Raw genomic sequence first — 19239 nt, forward strand, 5'->3', positions numbered from 1 at the left:
CCTTCTTTTGATTTTAAGTACCGTAAGCATTGTATTGTGAGCAGTAATTATTCAGATGCACTGAATCAGTGCATATGCCACTTTAACATCCACCTCAGTGTTAGAGTCCATTATAGAATACTGCCTTGTTGGGATTGGGTGGTAGTCCTGTTGATAATGTTCGTATCCAGTACTTTAATTTGCAGGTTTTATATGCCATAAAAGGTCATCTCCTTGACATGAATGTCTAGTCATAACTGACTATAGGGGCTGATGCTCATTTCCATTAGTAAGCTGAAGAGCCAGCATTGTCTGAAGATGCCTGGTGAGCATGTGGCCAACATGACTGCACCGAACAGCGTTTACCTTCCCACCAAAGTGGTACCTGTTTACCTACTTGCACTTTTACATGTTTTTGCAATGCTGGGTTGGCAGAAGCTGGGACTAGTGACGGGAGCTCACCTCATCATGCAGCACTTGGGCCTCAAACTGCCAACTTTCTCACCTTATGATTGTCAGTTGTATAGTAGTCATGCTCCTGCTGCTTTCTTTCCTCAGGCTGAGGGAAGACATAGCAGAAGAAAATGTGGTTTTTTGAGGGGCAAAATTTGAAGCTATGTGGGGAGCATATATCTGGAGAAGGACTATCAGGGCTCAATTCTTAAACAGTCCTTTGTATTTGAGTGGCTTCTACAGTCAAAACCTGTTTCCCTTTTCCATGCCAGTTTTAGTCCTGAGATTCTTCATGCTTGCTGTACAGGAAGCACAAAAGAAAAACACTAATCACAAGGGAAAACGAAAAGGCGTTAGGATCTTATCAGGGCAATTCTATACCATCAGACATCCAACTTATATACTGTTTTACTCAAAACATGGTGCCACATAATCACAGGTTGGAAAGGGACCACAAGGATCATCTAGTCCACAACCTCTTGGAGATATTGCCAAAGTCCTCTTTTGAACTCCAAAGGAGGATTCACCAGTCTATTCCACTGTGGAACAAGCCACGTTGTCAGGAAGTTCTAATGTTTAGGTGCATCTCCTTTCTTGTAATCTGAATCTATTGGTTCATGTCCTTGTCTCTGGAGCAGCTGAAAATATGCTTGCTCAATCTTCAACATGAGATTCCTTCAAATAGTTAAAAATGGCTATTATACCACCTCTCAGTCTTCAGGCTAAACATTCCCAGTTTCCTACATCATTCTTCATAGGACTTGCACACTACTCCAGGTGAAGTCTGACTAAAGCTGAGTAGAGTGGTACTGTTGCATCCCTTGATCTGGACACTACTGCTGCTGATAGATGCCAAAATTGGCATTTCTGACAGCCACATTGCATTGTTGAGTCACATAAAATATAACCCCTAAATCCTTCTCATGGACTGTTGCCAAACAATATGTTGCCTATCCTATATCTGTATTTCATTTTTCCTGCCTAAGTGTGATCCCTTACATTTGCCCTTGCTGATACTCATGGTTAGTTTTAGCCCAGCGCTCCAATCAATTAAGGCCATTCTCTGAGAGACTGAAGGAGCACTTCACAGCTCATGGGTTTATCCCTCATGCCAAGCAAGTCAGGCAGAATCCCCAATTCTGATCCTGTTCTCAAGGATACCAACTCCCCATCCCCCTAATTTGGTGTCACCTAAGTAATATGTTGAACAATGGTTCCAGGACACTTATGGCACTCACTGTGTAAAACTTGGAAGGAAGTGGTATGAGCCTGCTGCCCATGCCCTGTGTTTTACCTGTGAAAGAAATGGTTAATTTTTTAAAATGAAAATGAAGGCAAGGACGTTTAATTCAATTTTAAGTCTTTATTGCATTATCACTATTTTATAGGTGCTTTAGAAACATGAATCTATATTTACTTTTGAAGTATAGTGAAGGCACATTCATTTTATACATTGCTTTTAAAAAATTCTTCCATGGGGACACCTTTTAAGAAGCTGACATTTTCAGCTTGGACTACATAGAAATCTAGAGGGAATTTTTCAATTGGAATTGTCAGAGTAGTAGATCCATAGGACTAAAGTGTTCAGAAAAGTAATTTATTTTAGAGATCAGATGTACAAATATCAAGTACAAAGTTAAATACAAACAATAGAATTTTTTTTTGTAATCTATAGACAAAAGAAATATGACTGCACATTTCAAGAGTTGCAGCACATTGAGACCTTTTTATGTTTTAACATTTTCTGGCACTTAAGCTATGCAAAATATTCAGCTTCCATAATTTCTGTAAGCCCCATTATTATAAAGTTTATTTCTCCCATTCCAACATGGCAAATTACCATAAGAAATGTGTGATGAAGAAAGGTGCAGCTTCAATTCCATGAAAGAACTGTTAGTTTATTCTCTTGTTAAACATGGTTGTTCTAAAACAAGCTTAGTTTATGAAGAATTTGATGAACACCTCTGAAGCAATAAAGTGTGGCAGGTATCACAAACTCGTACAGGCTTTGGATAGGATGGAAGTGCAAGCTCATTGCTGGAACATGTGTTGCAAAAGATGTGTCCACAGTTTCGACAGTGGTGCTGTAAAAACAGACATTATTCCAACTTTTACTATCACAAAGGAATCCATGCTTTTCACCTAAGAATGAAGACAGCTCTGAAACCTGGAATTCAAACTGTATTCTCAAAACTGGTCAATCAGTCATGGAAGGTTCCTATATATGTGAACTGTACCTAATTTGATCAGATGTCTTGTGGTGGATTTAATATATGCATAGCCAGAAGTATTAAACATGTAAGTTCTTTTTCTACTTAGAGAGATCTTGTAGCACCTTTGGGACTAACTGAAAGAAATTGGCAGCATGAGCTTTCGTAAACCTCAGTCTACTTCCTCAGATGCATTGATGTCTATGAAAGATCATGCTGCCGATTTCTTTCAGCTAATCTCAAAGGTGCTACAAGATCTCTCAACATACTGATTCTACAGACTAACATGGCTATATCTTTGAATTCTTTTTCTGCTGTTACTGAAGGAGACTCAATGAATACTGCACACTGTAGGCTATATTTCAGAGGAAGGAACAAGTAAAATCACTGTTGAGTATTCTTTGCCTAAGAAAACCCTGTGAAATTCATGTGGTCATTACAAGTCAACAGATGACTAGAAGGCACACACATACAAGGTGGTATGCAGTGCTTCCTTGTGCAATGGCAACTAACAGATTCTGGCTATAGTTCTTCTCCAGGCCATTGGATTAGCTGCAGAGGATGTTGCAAAAGCTCCCTGTATACCCATCATTTGCCATCCTGGCCAGACTTTCACAGACCTCCAATGTCCCCAGTGTCCTACGCTTTATTTTAAGATCACATGATGTGAACTGATACATCCTGCCCCCTTTTAAAAAATGTTTTGCTTTATCCTTTCACCTGATTATGAGTTCTGGAGAGCTTAATAGCTCACACAACATTATGTGACCTCAGAGTTGTGGAAGAAAGTATTGTACCATAGATGGTAGCATGTTTCTTTGGTTAATATAGGCTGGTTACAGACTGCCAAAATAAAGCTGCTTTGGGTCTCTTTGGAGGTATACTGTTTAAATGATGCATGCATCCTAAGAATCCGGAAGCTGCACCAAAGCTGCACTCCAGTGCTTAGGAATGGAGTGTGGCTTTGGCGCAACCTCCGGACTCTTAGGACCCATACATCATTTAGATAGCATACCTCCAAAGAGACCCGAAGCAGCTTTATTTTGGCAGTCAGTAACAGGCCATAGCCAACTTTTAATTTTGCCTAACTGAAAGATCAGTAAAGCTGAGATTTTTAAGTAATGCTTCCACACCAAGGGAAAACAGTTGAATGGAAGACCCACTAATATTAAAAGAACAAGAATTCAAGAAAATTACTAGAAACTTCTTTTTACCAACTCCTTATATGTTACTAAATCTTTATAAGGAACAAAGAAGTAGAAAGGTCTCATACTGTGCTGGAAATAATAGTGCATGATTAATCAAATACAGTGCGCCCTTGCTTTACATGGGGGATCCGTTCCGGACTCCCCCGCGTAAAGCAAATTCCGCGTATGCTCAAGCCCCATTTAAATGAATGGGGCACATGCATATGGTAGTGCGGCGCGTGCGCGCCATGGGCATACACCCCATTAGTCCCTATGGGATGTACCATTGAAAGCAGCGTAAAGCACGCCTGTGTATGATGCGAGTGCACTGTAGATTAAATGCTCAATTTATGGCCTGTGTTTTCTATGATAGAGACTATGCAGGGGAAATACATTACAAATAGTATCTAATATAATGTTGCTGGTCTCTTTGCTTAGTGAAAACACTGGGAATTACACAAATTTATAACTTGTCTGCCAAAGAGAGCTCCTGTGCATGAAGACAGTTTTTGGAGGCCTGTTGGGTTCTGCTGCCTTCTACAATTTACAAGTATGGAGACTGGTTCTGACATGCTGTCCCTAAAGGCACACACAATGTCTAGTCTTAGCTCTTTCAGCTTCAGATGAAGACCTGGTGTGAAATACTTATCCACCCCTGCAGCATATTTTACAACTAAATTGAGATGCTGCCCACTAAAAACCACAGAATGTCTGCTTTGGGCTCCAAATGTACTTCAGTGTGCTTTCATTCCTATTTCTTGTTGCTATTTTATCAAGAGAACCCAGGCTTCACAGACTGTCCTACCCTGACACTGTTCTTTAACAATGGAACATTGTTATTGGCATTACCTTTCTTCTTGAGATGGAAAATTCTTTCTCACATTGTTTACAGTGGGTTGCCTCATCATCTTTAAGCCAGGTGTGGCCCTAATATTGAAACAAAATAAAAATTACTATTCCAGTATTGAGCACTGAACAGTTTAGAATTGCTGAAAGTTCCTTTGGCAATCCCCCCATCCTACTCACCCACAAAGCCAAACCACTAGCAGGAACAGTTGCAGGTATATCTATCCCACCAACAGGTTTGGGGAACTAATCTGAGGCTGCAACTGTTTTCACACTGACCTAGAAGTAAGTGGGATTTGCCTCTAGGGTAACATGGGTAGAATTGTAATTTTAGTCACATAACTGCCAATGATCATTTAGCAAAAAGAATGCCATGCTTAGAGAACAGAAAAGATCTAAGTATCCTAATGTATTTGAAATACTTTTGATGGTGCTGCACCCCAGAGGTTATAGCTAGTGTGGTGCAGTGGCTGAACAAGGACTCTGGAGACCAGAGTTTAAATCCCTGCTCAGCCACAGGGTGACATTGGGCATGTTACACTCTCTCAGCCACAGGAAGGCAAAACTGCTAAATAAATCTTACCAGAAAACCCTATGATATGGTTATTATAAATTGGAGTCAACCTGAAGTCACGTAACAACAGTACCAACAACACCCCAGGTGAATTGTTTCTTAAAGAAAACAGATGGCGTAAGGCTTAACGCTGCCCCTCTAAGTGCTGTACGCAGGGTCAAGGCAACTGCACACTGCGGCCCTGTTACAGCCGCTCCTTTTTCAGCTGGCAAAAAGCTGCCTTTGCTGCAGTGGTGGTGGTGATTTTTTACTATTTCTTCAATGCAGCATGTATAAATGCTGCACCGCAGAAGCATTCCCATGCCACCTGCTATCTAGTCAGCCATATGGCATGACGGCGGCTTGGGGGCTGAGTTGGGATGTGCGGTGTGCAGTCGCCATGCCCCACTCCACCCCGAGACCAGCCCTTTTGCTTGACCAAGGGTAGGTAACTGCATGGTGGTCACTGGTCAGTTTCTTCCCTGTGGGCGACCTCTGTAAAGTAAGCCCAAATTTCCTGTGCAGTCCTGCTCTAAATGGTGACAGGAAGTGATGTCACATAACTTCCTATAATTTTGAGAGGGACTTCAAGGGTATTTGGTGTAGCAGTGTTTGTGTGGGGGCAAGGCCTGTTATTTTTCTGTTTTTTTTATATGTTGAGAGGTTTTCTGGAACTGTCTAATTAAAAATAATAGTAGTTGTAAGCTGCTCTGAGAGCCTTTAGGGCTGAAGGGTGGGGTATGAGTACCGTAAACAAAAATCACTCAATCAATAAAATTTGCCTGAAAATTTTGCAATTTTTTTAAATGGGGGGGGGGGGGGCGGAATTGGAAGTACTGGTGTGGAGTTTAAAAGAGCCCCATGTGGCCTATGGGTTGCAATTATCCATCCTTATAGTAGATTGTTAAAACTGGAATACCTTTAATGCTTTGTTTACTTCTTTAATATCTTCCATCTTAAGCTTGGATCTAAGGGGGAAATATTTTGCATTTAGTAACACAGTAAATGTTACATGTTACATTTAAACACTAATGTTACATTTAAACACGCATGTTATATTGTCTTGTGACCCTTACAAGTATGTCCTGCCACACATGGTTAATGCCATCCCTATACTGCAGGTGGAGAATAGGTGAGCAAGTGAGATGAGGCTAAAACATCACAAAACCATTCAACCCAGACTATTCTTAATCAATAATTCCTTTTTTAATCTGGTGTGAGGAACAACTCATAACTCTTTGTATGTTCAGGACAGGCAAGGATCAAGTGGTTAGTAATTTTCATTGTATACTTGGATATCAGTTCCATCTGCTAGTTCTTTCTCTGTTTACAACTGTCTTGAGTATATGCAAAAAAAAAAAAAAAAAAAAAAAAAAAAAAAAAAAAAAAAAGAAAAAAAGAAAAGAAAAGAAAATCCATTTAAAGGAAACATTTTTACTATGTTAAGTCACCATGTGCAGGCTTTCGAGATATCCAGACTGCTTCTTCAGGCAAGATGTTACAAAGAACAAGTAAGGTATGTGGAAACTGGTTGCAGCCATTCAAATTGGGCAACTCAATGGTTTCAGGTTTCATCTGGAGCTACTGAGATGTTGAAATAAACAGTGGTTGATTTCCCCATTCCTGAAAATAGAAAATCCAGCTGTTACTTTAAACTGCCTCTGTTCTTAGGTAAATCATGCACATCCTTGGGTAAATGTCATCTTGCCTGATGAAGAGATCTGGAGATGTCAAAAGCTTGCATATATAGGGAGACATCTGAGTTGCCCTAATTATTACCCTAATCATGGTTTAGGAATGAGCTGAACATGCTTACTGGCTAAGATGAAGCCCCATTTCTTGAAGGGCCTGTTCCTGATCTTCACAGGTCTTTTCTAACTGATGCTTTTCTTCTTGCAGTTTTCTCAGTTCCTATAAAACACATGCACACACATACATGAAATGCTATATATTTTTTACAGTTCTTCCTCCGCTTATCTTTTTTCCTATCTTGGACTGACCTTATAAAAACTTGACAAAGGTGGTGATAGAAATACCTACATTAACAGGTGCATATAATTTTGTTGTAAAGCCAATAAACACCAGGAAGAGATTTTGCAGTATTAATCAAAGGCAGAGGCTAACATGGCTTCTACTATTAGAACAGGGGTGGGTGACTGGGCCCTCCAGATGGACTGTCCTTGGCCAACCCTGCTTTAGTCTATAATGATATTGACAACCATCAGCTACATCCAGACTGAAAAGTGTGTCATGAGACAACATCCTTTCTAACACAGGAATAGATGTTACAGCACAGGGATCAATGTTATATGTTCCATGCAGCTTAGTCTTGTTTATCTGAATGTACAAAGCCTCAGGCTCAGATTTTCTCATTTCAACAGGATATGTCAGGGTTTGAGCCCTGGACTTTCCAACTGCAAAGCCCCTGAGCATTCCCCAAATGGGTACAGTTCTCATTTATTATTACAGTGTAAATTGAAGCTTGCTCAATTTCATGGAAAAGTCTGGCATGAACAGAGGCCTCCAGAGGTTTTGAAGTTCATTCCCCAGAAGCTTCAGTCAACACACCTGGTCCAGAGGAATTGTGGAAACCATAGTGCAAGATATCTAGAGGGTCAAACATGCCCAATCGTGCTCTGTTCCATCTATTCCTTTGTTCATCCTTTCAACCCCTTTTCTTCTATGCCCATATTCTAGAAATAGCTCTCTGGTCCCCCCCTTTTTTTGGGCAATTTGGCAAGTACATGATATAATTACATTGTACCGTACATATCCAGTGTTAGAGGCCCATGCATACAATTGGGGAATCCAAGTAAGCGAAGGATAATCTCCTCTTTGTACTTGAATTCCCCATGTACCCCAAAAACTCACTGTAGAGGGCTGGTAGATATTCTGGAGCTATTTTTGGGATGGTTCCTACGAACACAAGGGGAGAATGTTCCATGATGTGCACCAGCATCATGTGGGACCTAATCCACATAAGGTAATGTAACATAACATAATACTTAATTTATTTTATTTCATTTACATTCCACCTTTCCCCACAAAAAGCCCAATGTGTCTCACATCTAGGCCATAGGTGGGCAAGTTGCAGCTCCTGAGTGTCATGTGTTGCCAGGACATTTTTTTTAGCTCTCCAGGTGTCACAAAATTGTTTGCTGATTTTGGGGGGGCCTCCAAATGCCCTCTTGGAAACACGGGGAGCAATTTGGGCTCTCCCCCATGCTGTTTTAGAACCAGGAGAGTTAAAAACAGATAGTAAGCAGGAAATGACTTTTGGATCCTTTCCTGCTGTAAGAAAAGGATTCTCTTCTAGGCCTAAAACTTGGTGAAAATGGGATTTGGGAAGCTATAGTGTCTCTCCAAAGTTTCAATGTATCTTGGCGGCCAATGTACCTCCCCCAGACTCTGACATCTGCACACTCTACTCTAGACTTATCACCTTCTTCTCTCCACTGCCCCTCCTCCCCAGTCTCTTAGAATTAGTGGAACTGCAAGAAATGCTTGGGACAAGAAAGGGGAGCAAGATGAGAATCTGAAAACAACTACATCTGTTTTACTAGAGGCCACCAACTCTATCAGTAATTTTATTAATGCCTAAGATTTATGCATCTCGAACAAACAATAATGGAAAATACCATGCTTGTTTAAATTCATTCATTCATTATATGTAAGGAGGCTGCCTCCATTTTAAAGTTCTATAACAGATGGGATGCACTGTGTATAGTCAACATATCTGAACTTTGACTTTGCATGTTTGGTATCTCTTGTAGACTCTTACCCCCACCCCTCCTTGCCCAAATTTGGCTGTTTACAGGCTGAGGTTCCTGATCCTTTGCTGTTCCTTTCATCTCATGTTAATGCATCCAAGGCAGACATGGACTTTGATATTGAATTCAGCAACTAGGCGTTGTTGGTGTTTTTTTTTAATAAAAAAAACAAGCACTTAGATAAAATGTCAAAGCAACTACAGTGACTGGAATCCAACTGGCATCCTTCTGATGGTGGAAGGGTTCCAGCCAGCATAATCGGGAAAGAAAAAGTCTCCCTTACCTCATGGGTCCCCATGCTCGAGTGCAGAACTGGGAGAGAGGAGAAATGGCTCCCTCATGTACTACACTAATAGAAACATGCCATCTGAAAGGAATACTAGTAACTAGTTGGATCCCACCAAGAATACATTTATAATTCAAAGAAAGAGATCTGCTATTATTGATAGTTCATCACTAGCTATTAAATTTTCCCAAACCATTATAACAGTGTCTCTAGGGTTAACAGGTTTTTGCCTACCTTTATATGCTATATAAAACTAGGTTTCCCAGATCACTTACTTTTTTCAAACCTTCAACTTGCTGTAGTTCTGTTTTTAGCAAAGTAGTGGTATCTTTCTCTTGATGTAGCTCTTGTTGCAGATTCTGTCGCTGCTCTTTCTCAGATTTTAATTCTTTCTCAAGAGTTGAACTATTAAAACAACAACAAAGCCCGATGTCAGAGAGAAAGGTTGTTTCTGAAAAGAATTTACCTTTGGGGAAATTCTGGAATAAAAAAATGAAGGATAGGTAGATTGCTTTTTTCCTGAGGTCACCAAAGGAGGATTTTGTATTTCTGTGTAAAACAGCATCTGGAATATAGAAAGCTTCCTTTAGGCATGTTCAGGAGCTTGGCTAGTCAGATTGTTTTGTTTTTGTTTTTTTTACTCTGAATAGGATATTTGCACATCCTATCATAATGACTTTTGTATTTCCCGTTAGTTTCAAGGGATTTACACATGGCTATATGGAGTGAGGTGTGCTGCTGTTGAGAAGACACAAACCTCAAAGCTTCCCTATGTCTGTAGAGAATCAACTGTGTAGACCTTTAGATCATGGCTAATTAAGTCACAGCAAATTAAGCCTGGTCCACTTTTTACTATAGGCATAATCAACTGGCAACCTTTGTAGGGCAAGAATTGGGTTAAATTTTGTAGCTGACCAGGAAAATACACGTTAAAGGACTTGCGGAAAAGTGCCTGTTTCCACTAATATATAAAATGGAACAGGAAAAATGGAAAAAGAGCCAAGGCTGCCTGTCACCTGAATGACACATTTGGGGCAAAAGATCTATACCCACAGAGTTTTCTTTGAGTATTACATCTACTCCCCCATGGAGCTCTCTGCCAGCACAAGGGACTTCCCTCTGTTCAGGCAGTTTGAATTGTTTTCTTAGAGGTTGACTGATTTTATGAGGTATCACAAAGGTGAGGTATCATATGTTTTTAGTTCGAAGATATATGGGTTTTATTAAAAGAAGTAAAAGCCACAGGTAAAGACAGAAGACATAGGAGATTCAAATAACACGTAGTCAGTAGTACCACTTGTTATCCAGCTGGGTTAGTTGTTGTTTCAGGGTCTCAATTCTGCCACCCAGTTCTCGTTTCAGTTTGACACTTTTCTCTTCTGCATTCCTTCTGGCCTTTTCTGCATGCTGCAATCTGAAACACACAAACACTGGTCACATTGCACAATTATACTGAGTTTAATGTCTCACCAAAACTATCACCTCTGAACAGACCCATGTTGTACATCACCATCTTGTCACATTGTAGATCAGTGCTATAAGGTTATCCTTCTCCACACTCTGCTCATTAGCTGACCTATGAATATAATCTAATACAGTATCTGTTCTGTTCATATTAGTCCTTGCCCACTACTCTCAAAAACCCAGGCCCAGTAGTGTGTGCCATTAGCTTCTGAAGGCTATACCAATAGCTTGTGAGAACTGCTGAAGCAGCCTTGTCCAGGACCACTGAAGGCCTGTGTTTGCAGCAAGAATACAGAAGACAACCAGGAAAGGAATTGGTGCCATCAGCTCCCAAAGGGACAATTAAGGGCTTGAAAGAACTCTGCTTTCATATATATTCTATGCTAAGGTGGAAAGGTGGTATAGAAATAGAATAATATATATGTTTTAAAGCCCAGCCTTAATGCTTTCTCTCTTTTCCAAATTCAGAGTTTCTTGTCCCAGCTCATGACATCCCATACCCCACAATTAATTCTTTTTTTTTCTCTTCAGGTTTCTTCTTGCACCAGAGTGATATAGAGGTTTGAACATTGGACTATGGATATCTCAGTGTTTTGTGTGGAGAAGGCTAGGAGTAAGTGTAAAGAGGAATCACAGAGAGACAAAAGGAATAAGGGGAATGTCTCAGAGAGGCAGCTGTGCTTTCACTAAAAGCAACTTCTAGTTGGAAAACTGATTTGGATTTTTGAATGTTGGAACACTGTGGAACTAGTGTTCCAGCCAGAATACAGAACTTGTGGAAGATCACAAGTTGGATCAGGGCTATAGAAGAAATTACCTGTCCTCCATTTGTTTCATAGAAGATATCATTTGATCTGTTTTGCCTTCAAAGGATGATATTGCTTCTTTTTTCTGTTGCAGAGTAGTCTCTGTATTCTGGAGAGAAAGAATTCAAACACCGCATGTCAAATTAATAATTCCTTAAAGTTTCAAAAACAAAACTACCCAAGGGCCATGTTTGATTAACATAATAACAAAACATGTCAGAAAGACAGTTCTTTATTTTTACAGCACAACATTTTTACCCTCAAAAGATAAAACTATAAAGTTGTTCCACTATTGAAATTTTAGAACAGATAATCTGGTGGCAAGAGTCACCAAGGTTTAGCTGTGAGATTCACAAGAGAGCAAAATTAGAAACTAGGAGCAAGACAGTAAATATAGTCTCAGCCAAGTTGATAAGTTAACAGCATCTTAAAAATTAATACCAATTAAGCAAAAAGAAATCTCGTATGGTAACTAGTCCCATCCAATCTCCAAATACCTCATGAAAAGGGAAGTTGCAGTTTGTTGTTGTTAGCTGCCCTCGGGTCGGTTCCAACTTATGGTGATCCCATGGATGAGACATCTCCAAGAATCCCTATCCTCCACTCCCCTGCCCAGACCCTGCAAGCCCTTGCTCATAACCCCACTGATTGAGTCTATCCATCTGGTTTGTGGTCTTCCTCTCTTTCTTCTACCATCTACCTTTCCTAGCATTATTGTTTTTTCTAGTGATCTGTGCCTTCTCATTATGTGGCCAAAGTACAATAGTCTCAACTTAATCATCTTCGCTTCCTAGGAAGTCCAGATCTGATCTGTTCCAAGAACTCATTTTTTTTTTTTTTGGTCTTCTTGGCTGTCCATGGTATCCTAAGTACTCTTCTCCAGCAAGCACCACATTTCATAGAATCATAGAGTTGGAAAAGACCACAAGGGCCATCCAGTCTAACCCCTGTCATGCAGGAACATTCAATCAAAGCATAACCGACTGATGGCCATCCAGCTTCTGTTTAAAGACCTCCAAGGAAGGAGACTCACTACACTCCATGGAAGTGTGTTCCACTGTGGAACAGCCCTTACTGTCAGGAAATTCCTCCTAATGTCAAGGTGCAATCTCTTTTCCTGTAGCTTGCATCCATTGTTCCGGGTCCTAGTCTCTGGAGCAGCAGAAAACAAGCTTGCTCCCTCCTCAACATGACATCCCTGCAAACATTTAAACAGAGCTATCGTATTACCTCTTAGCCTTCTCTTCTTCAGGCTAAACATCCCCAGCTCCCTAAGTTGTTCCTCACAGGGCATGGTTTCCAGACCCTTCACCATTTTAGTCACCCTCCTTTGGACACGCTCCAGTTTCTCAATGTCCTTTTAAAATTGTGGTGCCCAAAACTAGACACAATATTCCAGGTGAGGCCTGACCAAAGCAGAATACAGTGGCACTATTACTTCTCTTGATCTAGACACTATACTTTTATTGATGCAGCCTAAAATCGCATTGGCCTTTTTAGCTGCCGCATCACACTGTTGACTCGTGTTGCCAACAGGCTTTCCCTAAAGAAACTGAGCCCTCCCAGAAGGCATCTGACTCCATCCTGGCCTCTGAGGGAGAAAGGAGGTAGTCCCAATGCCTTCCCTAATTGGGCCTAATCAGAGTAAGAAGAAAGGCCCTCCCTCCAGTCCATCTGCCCTGGTCCAGGCATCAGAGGGAGAGAAGATCTACTGGACTTTTCCCCTTCCCCACTGCCATTCCCTTCTCCTTTTGTGTCTTGTCTCTTTAGACTGTAAGCCTGAGGGCAGGAAAATGTCCAATTAACAATTTGTAAGCTGCTCTGGTAGCCTTTTGGCTGAAGAGCAGGGGTATAAGTAATAAATATTATTATTATTAACTTGTGTTCTACTTGGACTCCTAGATTCCTTTCACATGTAGTCTCGTTCAGCCAGGTGTCCCCCATTCTATATCTGTGCATTTCATTTTTCTGTGTTGAATTTCATTTTGTTAGCTTTGGTCCAGCTTTCTAGTCTATTCAGGTCATTTTGAATCCTGATCCTGTCATCTGGAGTATTAGCTACTCATCTAATTTGGTGTCATCTGCAAATTTGATAAGTATGTCCCCAATTCTGTCATCCAAATTGATAAAGATGTTGAATAGCACTGGGCTCAGGACAGAGCCCTGTGGGATCCCACTGGTCACTTCTCTCCAGGATGAAAAGAAGCTATTCTTGAGCACCCTTTGGGTTCGGCCAGTGAACCAATTACAAATCCATTTAACAGTTACCTTGTTTAGCCCACATTTTACAAGTTTGCTTGCAAGAATGTCATGGGAAACCTTGTCAAAGGCCTTACTGAAATCAAGATATACTATATTCACAGCATTCCCTTCATCTACCAAGCTGGTAATTTCAAATGAGTTGATTTTCTTTCCGTCTGCTTCCTTCACTATTCAGCTCTCTCATCCGCACATGGTAATTGGGAATACAATGGCCTGAACGATTCTGACTTTAATGCTCAGATGTATGCCTTTGCTCTTCAGTAACATTTCCAGTTCTTTCATAACTGCCCCTTCCCATTTCTAGTCTTCTTATTTCTTGACTGCAGTCTCCATTCTGGTCCATGTTTGATCCTAGATATGGGAATTCTTTAACAATTACAATTTCCTCGTTGTCTAGATTGAATTTGTGTATTTTTTCTGTGATCATTATTTTTGTAATATTATGATGTCATCTGCATATCTTAGCTTGTTAATGTTGCTTCCTCCTATCTTAACTCCTTCTTTTTCTTATTTTAATTCTGCTTTTCTTATGATGTTTTCAGCATACAAGTTAAACAAGTAAGGAGATAAGATGCAGCCTTGCCTGACCCCTTTGCCTATTGGGAACCACTCTGTTTCCCCAAATTATGCTCTGATGGTGGACTCTTGTCTTTGATACAAATTCTTCATAAAGACTATCAGATGTACTGGCACCTCCATGTCTTTGAGTGCATTCCATAGCTTTTCCAATGTTTTGCTGTAGTCTATAAAACACATGCTGATTCTTTTTTGGAATTCTTTGGTGCGCTCCATTAGCCATCACATGTCTGCAATGTGGTCTCTAGTGCTCCTTCCTTTTCTGAATCCTGCTTGCATGTCTGGGATTTCTCTCTCCATGTATTTTTGGAGTCTATGCTGCCGAATTTTGAGCATTATTTTGCTTGCATGTGAGATTAGTGCTATTGTCTTATTGTTGCTGCAGTCTTTTGTATCTTCTTTTTTGTGGATTGGTATGTATATCAAGTGTTTCCAATCTGTTGGCCATTGCTTTTTCCCCCATATTTGTTGGCACATTTCAGTTAGCACTAAAGTTGCATCTGTCTGTAGGAACTGTAGCATTCTGGGGAATATCTTCAAGGCTTGTTGGCAACACTGACTTCAAGTGTAATTAGGGTGAAGTTCATACAAGGATAAATCCCCAGAGCATTAAAGATGGTTAAAGCACCACTGTACTAATACTGGGGCAGATTTTCATGCAGTGTTCCTGATTTCATAAGGCAAAGTTTTCAAAATAAGGAATGATTATCAGGCCTGCACACTCCTTTCTCACCTTGACCCTAGTCCCCAAATACCAGCTTCAGGTCTAAACCAGAATTGTCATTATGTCCAAAATGGATAACTGGCAGCTGCTATGATCCTAGCTTCATAACCTGATTAGTAAACAGACATGAAACCAGAGTTCTCAATTCTGGATGAGAGAACCCTGGTTTAAATGCTGAAGCCAACAGTTTAGAAAGGAACAAGTGATTTGTTAATAAAGAATGTGTTCACAAGCTGGGAACATGATTTCCAAATTAGTCCTTGAACTGGAGATGCTTAGAAAAAAATTTCAGTACTACCACCACTAAGTCAGTGAGTGACTGGGCAAGTGATTTGTCTTTGGCTCCTAATCAATAAGATGCTTTAAAGACTATTTAACTAATTATCCCAATGCACTGTGCATATTCAAACTGTAATAGACAAAGCTTTTCACTTAACAGCCATACCTGAGATTTATTAAACATCTGCAAATTGATAGCTTTAACTTCTTCTAGCTGCTGGCGAAGAGCAACCAAAGTATCTTGCTTCTCATGAGTATCTTTCTCCAACAGTTTCATGGCAATTTCCATTTCTGTTTTCATTCCAATTTGTAGTTCTAGCTCTTTCTCCAGCTCCTTAAAAATTCCAATGTAAAACTTCGTGAACAAAACATTGGCTACGTTTTAGGACAAACAAGCAAAATTATATGGCTTATTCACAGATCATGCAACATAACAAAGGCTGGAATTCTAACATGGCTGCTTCAGCATGTATTGTTTGACTTTCTGAGGCCCTGCTTCATCTTAACAATACTTAACAATGTATAAGAATTAGGGGACCTTCTGTAATACTTATAACTTCTCACCACCTCTACAATCCCCAGTGTTTATGTGTAACCTGCTTGCCAGTGTTGCATGTCTGAAGAAGAAATATTGTTCAGATGTTATTTGTATGGAAGTATAGGGCTACAAAAGCATCAAGAAAATCTATTTTTTTTTTTACATATTTTTGGGGAGGGCTTGACATACTTAATAGCAATCACCATGAAAGGGATGTATTATGTTTAGAATGGATTGTAAAAGGGTAAATAGCTCAAGGTATGTTAAATAGGCAAGCAGGACTTGGACATGAATCTCCCTAAGTTGTTCCATCATAATGACTCTTATTAATGGGTCGCTAAACCTGTCCTGAAACTTTGACTTCAATGATGGAAAAGTCAAAATGACACAAGGGAAGAGCAACTGTCAAGAGTTAGGGACCACACTGCCCTTTGAACAAAAAAATCTCCCCCAAATGCCCCCTACCTCCCAGGGGACATTGAGGGTAATTTCAGTACAAGGCTGTTTTGGGCTCAGGAAAGCCTTTTTTTCAATAGGAAATGAGCTGGAAATAGGGCCTCTCCTGGCCTGGGGAGAATGTGGCAAAATCCCCCTCTCATTCCCATGGGGGCATAGTGGGGGCAAATTTGTTTTCAAAATATTTTTTGCCACATAATTTTTAGGCCCTGGGGGGAACATGTACCCACAGACAACTTTCCCCACCTGATCTACACCTTTTGTTATTCCTCTGCCCATGGTCAGTTAATGGTTCTTATGCACTATAGCTTTGAAACAGAAGTTGAGTCTCAATATAGAGACAATTATTCACTTTAGGCTATAAGAATACAGCATCTCACCATACGGATTCTTTTTTCTTCTTTCAGTTGCTTCCACACATCACTATACATTTCATCCAGGCCTTGGCGTGACTGTTTGTATGTTTCCAGTTCAACTTTTGTGTCTTCTTTAGTTACCTAGGATACAAAGTGGTTTGTGAGATTTGCCTCAGAATAGATTGGTGCGGACAAGTTCCTTCATGGCAAGTTATGCCTAATTTGAAGTTATTTTATAGCCCAGACATCACTCCAAACAAAAATGAATAAAAACATGGATGGATGTATCAATACTATCAGCAACAATGTTTTCTCTGTAATCCGTTTAGCGCACAGATTTTTTTTTTACTGAGGTGAACAGAGAATGTTTGTCCTGCAACAGCTCTATGCCCTCCAACTGGTTTGACTTTTCAGGAACAGTCCCAATTAATCTTCATTCCCACTTTTTCAGCTGCTCCCAGTTTTGCTCTCCATCTCCCCCTTTCTCTATAGCTTACTTGAATTGCTGCAAATTGAGTTAAAAGTGAAGAAGTGGAGAGGAAAGGAGACAGCAGAATCTTGTCCTTCCCAGGAAGCTCAGGCAAGAGCAAACTGTTTCAGCCTCTCCTATCTTATGTGTTCTTCCTCATTAAAAACTGATGTGATCCAGTTTGTGGATCTGTGAAATGTTGGGAGGTATGTTGCTCTATGTGTGAGCCTGTCAGATCATGGACTGCAGCTCCTAAAACCCTCCCCATCAGCATGGCCAAAAAAAGGCAACCTTCCCAAGATCAGACCCCAGTATATATGGAGGTGCTCTGCACTGAGGGCAGTATCTGCGGACTGGATATTTGATTTTTTTAATGTATATTTTAAAAAGGAAAACAGTTGCATCTAAATCCTCTGTGATTTGGAAGAGCTCCTTCCAATTGTAAAGGGCACTGAAGAAAGGGTGTAGGGTGGCTATTTTTTCCATTCATTCTGCAAACTGTTTGGAAGGGTCTGTCAATCAGTCAGATCAACATGGAAAGTAGTGATGGCAGCTGCCTGGGGCAGAGCCAACCCTACTGTTAGGCTAAGCAGCTACCTTAGGCAACTGATTTGGACTGTTGTGAAAGCATGTTATTGTATGTTTACTACCAGTATACATACAATACTTATCTTATTTTACTTATCAGATTTTATGCCTCATGACAAAATAACTTGGCTGGCATTAGACAATATGCAGCTTGAATTAGGATGAAGGGAACCATTTCTTTCTCTGCTTCAAATAGCAAAATATCTTGGGGAGGCTCTGGCCAAGGTAAAGCAGAGAAAAGTATTGCTTTACTTGTGCTCCCCAGCACCACATTAATTCTGCTGAGTGTAAGGCTGAATCTAATCCTCTCTCTCTAGCATAAGCACACTATACCCAAAAAGTTTTGCACCATATCCATGAAGTTTCATACTGATGATACAGAATGCACTGCCTTCCTCAGCTGCATTATGCATAAGATTTGTACCTTTCTGAATGGCTATTCTGAGAATGGCTTTTTTTTTGAAAGAAAAAAATTATATTAATAAAACAAGCTAATCAGAGCTTCTAAGGAGTCCCTGGGCACATCTGCTCTGTAGCATTCCTGACCTCCACGTGCTTTTCACTTCGTTCACGGATTAGTTCATTTTCTTGCCTCAGCTCTCGCTGTTCATTGTGAAGCGCCTGGATCCGATCTGTTGCGGCTGCCAACTGGCAAATGGGAAGCAGGGGAACAGAAAAGAGTGAAAAAAAACATGTGCCATTGAAGTGAATATAAGCATTTGTCAATTATAGCACAAAATCAAAACCTCAAATTTCAGCTGCTAAGACAGGTGCACACAAGTATTTTATTGCTTCACTACAAAGACTGCTTAAAGTGGGTGTAGGTATTGTTTTAAGACTAGCTGGTTTACAGTTGTGAACTGTAAAAGTGTCAGAAATCCCCTTCATTCATTTATTCATTCGGGGTTTCTGTCATGGGGGTTATAAGTTTAGGGGTTTGAATATTATTAGGGTAAGTTAGTAGTTGGGTTAATGCTAGATTTTATAATGGGTTAATAGAATGTACTAGAAAGAGGTAGACTGACTGCTAGAATATGTGCTTGCTTGTTAAGGTTGGAATGTTGTGGGAGTTACCCTGTCAGCACAGGCCTGGTCTTCAAAGAACTAGAGACGGGTCTCTGTGATGGGAGGGGGAACTAAAACATAGAGTGCTTATATGATGTTATGTTAATATGTTCATTATACTTTAATATGCTGCTATAATATTTTAACATGCTACTATATATGTTGGGTTGCGGGATGATGGGGTTTATAGTTCTGCTTAATTATACATATAGGCTGTTAAGGTTTAATATTACTTAGTTTAGTTGTGGCTTAAGGTTTGTGCTTAAAGGTCACAGGTGCAGTGGGGAGATAACGCTGTGCGAGAACTTAATTGTTTTGAGAGTTTGCCAAAGATCCCGGACTGGAGGACATTACATCATTGGGGAGGAGATT

General features: G+C 40.2%; 1 protein-coding gene across 3 annotated transcripts in view; it reads right to left on the bottom strand.

Moving 5' to 3' along the window:
• Positions 1-1775: 1775 nt before the first annotated feature.
• Positions 1776-19239, bottom strand: part of RUFY1 (RUN and FYVE domain containing 1) — a 39345-nt gene continuing 21881 nt past the window's right edge. For 2 of the 3 annotated variants that reach the window (XM_089529158.1, XM_089529146.1), the window contains exons 9-18: positions 18349-18450; positions 16770-16886; positions 15562-15729; positions 11566-11663; positions 10579-10698; positions 9560-9689; positions 7045-7139; positions 6148-6196; positions 4679-4756; positions 1776-2516 (exon numbers count right to left, since the gene is read on the bottom strand). In XM_089529158.1, coding sequence (XP_089385284.1) covers positions 2373-2516; positions 4679-4756; positions 6148-6196; positions 7045-7139; positions 9560-9689; positions 10579-10698; positions 11566-11663; positions 15562-15729; positions 16770-16886; positions 18349-18450 — 1101 coding nt within the window. In that variant the 3' untranslated portion in view covers positions 1776-2372. Of the gene's footprint in view, positions 2517-4678; positions 4757-6147; positions 6197-6679; positions 6852-7044; positions 7140-9559; positions 9690-10578; positions 10699-11565; positions 11664-15561; positions 15730-16769; positions 16887-18348; positions 18451-19239 lie in introns of those variants that run through there. The other variant, XR_016281680.1, reaches the window with a different exon arrangement.

This window comes from Sceloporus occidentalis, unplaced genomic scaffold (genome assembly GCF_023333645.1).
Source record: "Sceloporus occidentalis isolate IW3139 unplaced genomic scaffold, rSceOcc1.0.p SCAF_1, whole genome shotgun sequence".
In the NCBI taxonomy this organism is placed as follows: domain Eukaryota; kingdom Metazoa; phylum Chordata; class Lepidosauria; order Squamata; family Phrynosomatidae; genus Sceloporus; species Sceloporus occidentalis.